Here is a 2,010-nt window from a genome sequence, read left to right on the forward strand (position 1 = left end):
CAATAAAATTGGAACATTGTTTCTGTTGCGTCCTGTCAATAAATTGGTACATTTTGTTGTTTTACGGCTAATGAAGCCATTTTTCTGTGAATACAAATATATTTTCTATGGAAGTTAAAATAATGTTCGTAAATACGCTATCAACCACAGATTCAATGGGATTCTACACAAGTTATTTACTTAGTACGACGCAAATATAAGATCATTGGTATGACGACTTCATATTATTTCTGCCGCCAATGTCGAGATATAAACGTACATAACCATAAATAAACATACAAACACGTTCGATGTCAGAAAATAAATTCATGCAAACTACTCACCTATGCACATCCTGGGTCCTTCTCCAAAAGGCAAATAAGCGTAATGGTGCCGCTTTTGAACCTCTTCAGGAGTGAACCTCTCTGGCCTGAATTCCTGTGGGTTGTCATAATACTTTTCGTCCATATGAATTCCCTGCACCGGCACTATGATATTCACGCCAGGGTCAATGGTAATGTCTGTTCCTGGTAGTGTGTACTTTCGCATGCATATGCGGTGAAGGGTGGCTAGAGACGGGAACATCCGCATACCTTCCTTAAAGGCCATGTCTAAAAGAATCATTTCGGATATGGCGGCGTAGCTGAACTTGTTGTTGTGTTTCTCCATAACTTCGTCAATGTTTTGTTGCACTCGCCGTTGAACGTCAGGGTTGTAAGCCAGTTGGTGTAGAGTGAAGCTAGTGGCCGAAGATGATGTTTCAAAACCAGCTGCGAAGAATACGAAAACTTGTGCCACCATACACGGCAAATCCATCTCCATTTCTACCATTACAGGAGTGCCATCAGGGTTCTTCTTCTCTATAGATTCAGCTTGAATCTTCCCCTTTGCTTCCAGTTCCAGAAGTAGATCTATAAAATCATTTCTGCCAATAGGTTTGTAATTTCTTTGTTTTCGTATACCTTGTACTATCTCCGTGATATTCCTTTCTAGAGTGGTGTCGTCTAGACGAAACTTATCTTTCAGCTCTGGGAAAATTTCTACAATTGGTAGTAGAATAAGAGTTTTAATAGATCGTGTAAAGATTCGCTTGCCTAACTCTCTGAACTGGGAGCGTTCGTTGTTAATAGTATTCATTTCGATGCCGAAGCCACAGGCGCCGATGAACTCTGTGGTGAAACGCGCCATGACGTCTCGTGCATCGAAATCGCCACCTTCGCCGAGGAGATCTTGCAGCCGTTCTGCACAACGCACCACTAACGGAAACATAGCTTTTAGCTTGGCTGTTGTGAACGCCCCCGTCAACCGCTGTCTGAGTAATCTCCACAAATCACCTTCTGCATGAAATAGATTTGCAAATATTGGCTCTAACTTCTCCGAGCGACCAAGTCCTCTTGGATAGAACGCCGCAAAATCCGTGGTAATAACTTGCTTTACCAAATCCAAGTCCCTGATATACAATACGGGTTGTGTACCTTTGTAGTAACCAACCACATTTTCGTTTGGATATTTATTGTAAAATTCTGTTGCTATTTCTGCCACACTCTTTATCAAAAGTTGATTCCGCAAATGGTTACCAAATAGAGGAAGAGGCGGATCGTGTTTCACATTCCTTTTTGTCCAATAGTCGTGATTTCTTGTAGCGTACTTATAGAACGCAACAACAAACAGTAACAAAATAATTAGCGGTATCATGGTTTTTCGCTGACCGGTTCCGTGATAACTGAACTGACGCCAAGGGCGATGTAAGCGAATAACTAGACTGGAACTGGTTTTATAGATGCTATTGTAGTGGGGATCCCTTAGAGCGCGTTCCCATTAAGTTGTGACGATAGATAGTGGTGCTATTTACAGTGACGTGGCTTGTATACATAGGAAATGAAATTATTTTTTCGGATTTAAATCGCGTATATTTGTTTTTTCAAACAAACCGACGTTTCGGGCCCTTTACAGGTCCCATGGTCACGGTTGACTCAAACGTGGAGACAACAGGTTGTTTGAAAAAACAAATATACGCGATTTAAATCCGGA

The 2,010-nt window shown here is 41.4% G+C and overlaps 1 protein-coding gene across 1 annotated transcript in view; it reads right to left on the reverse strand.

Annotated features, from left to right (window-relative positions):
- Window positions 1–1,718, reverse strand: part of LOC113236451 (cytochrome P450 6B7-like) — a 15,772-nt gene extending 14,054 nt beyond the window's left edge. The window contains exon 1 of the mRNA XM_026472523.1: window positions 324–1,718. Within this exon, the coding sequence (XP_026328308.1) occupies window positions 324–1,674 (1,351 nt within the window). The 5' untranslated portion in view covers window positions 1,675–1,718. The remainder of the gene's footprint in view (window positions 1–323) is intronic.
- Between the last annotated feature and the right edge of the window lie 292 nt (window positions 1,719–2,010).

This window comes from Hyposmocoma kahamanoa, unplaced genomic scaffold, assembly GCF_003589595.1.
Source record: "Hyposmocoma kahamanoa isolate Upper Pololo Valley unplaced genomic scaffold, ASM358959v1 92, whole genome shotgun sequence".
Classification (NCBI taxonomy): domain Eukaryota; kingdom Metazoa; phylum Arthropoda; class Insecta; order Lepidoptera; family Cosmopterigidae; genus Hyposmocoma; species Hyposmocoma kahamanoa.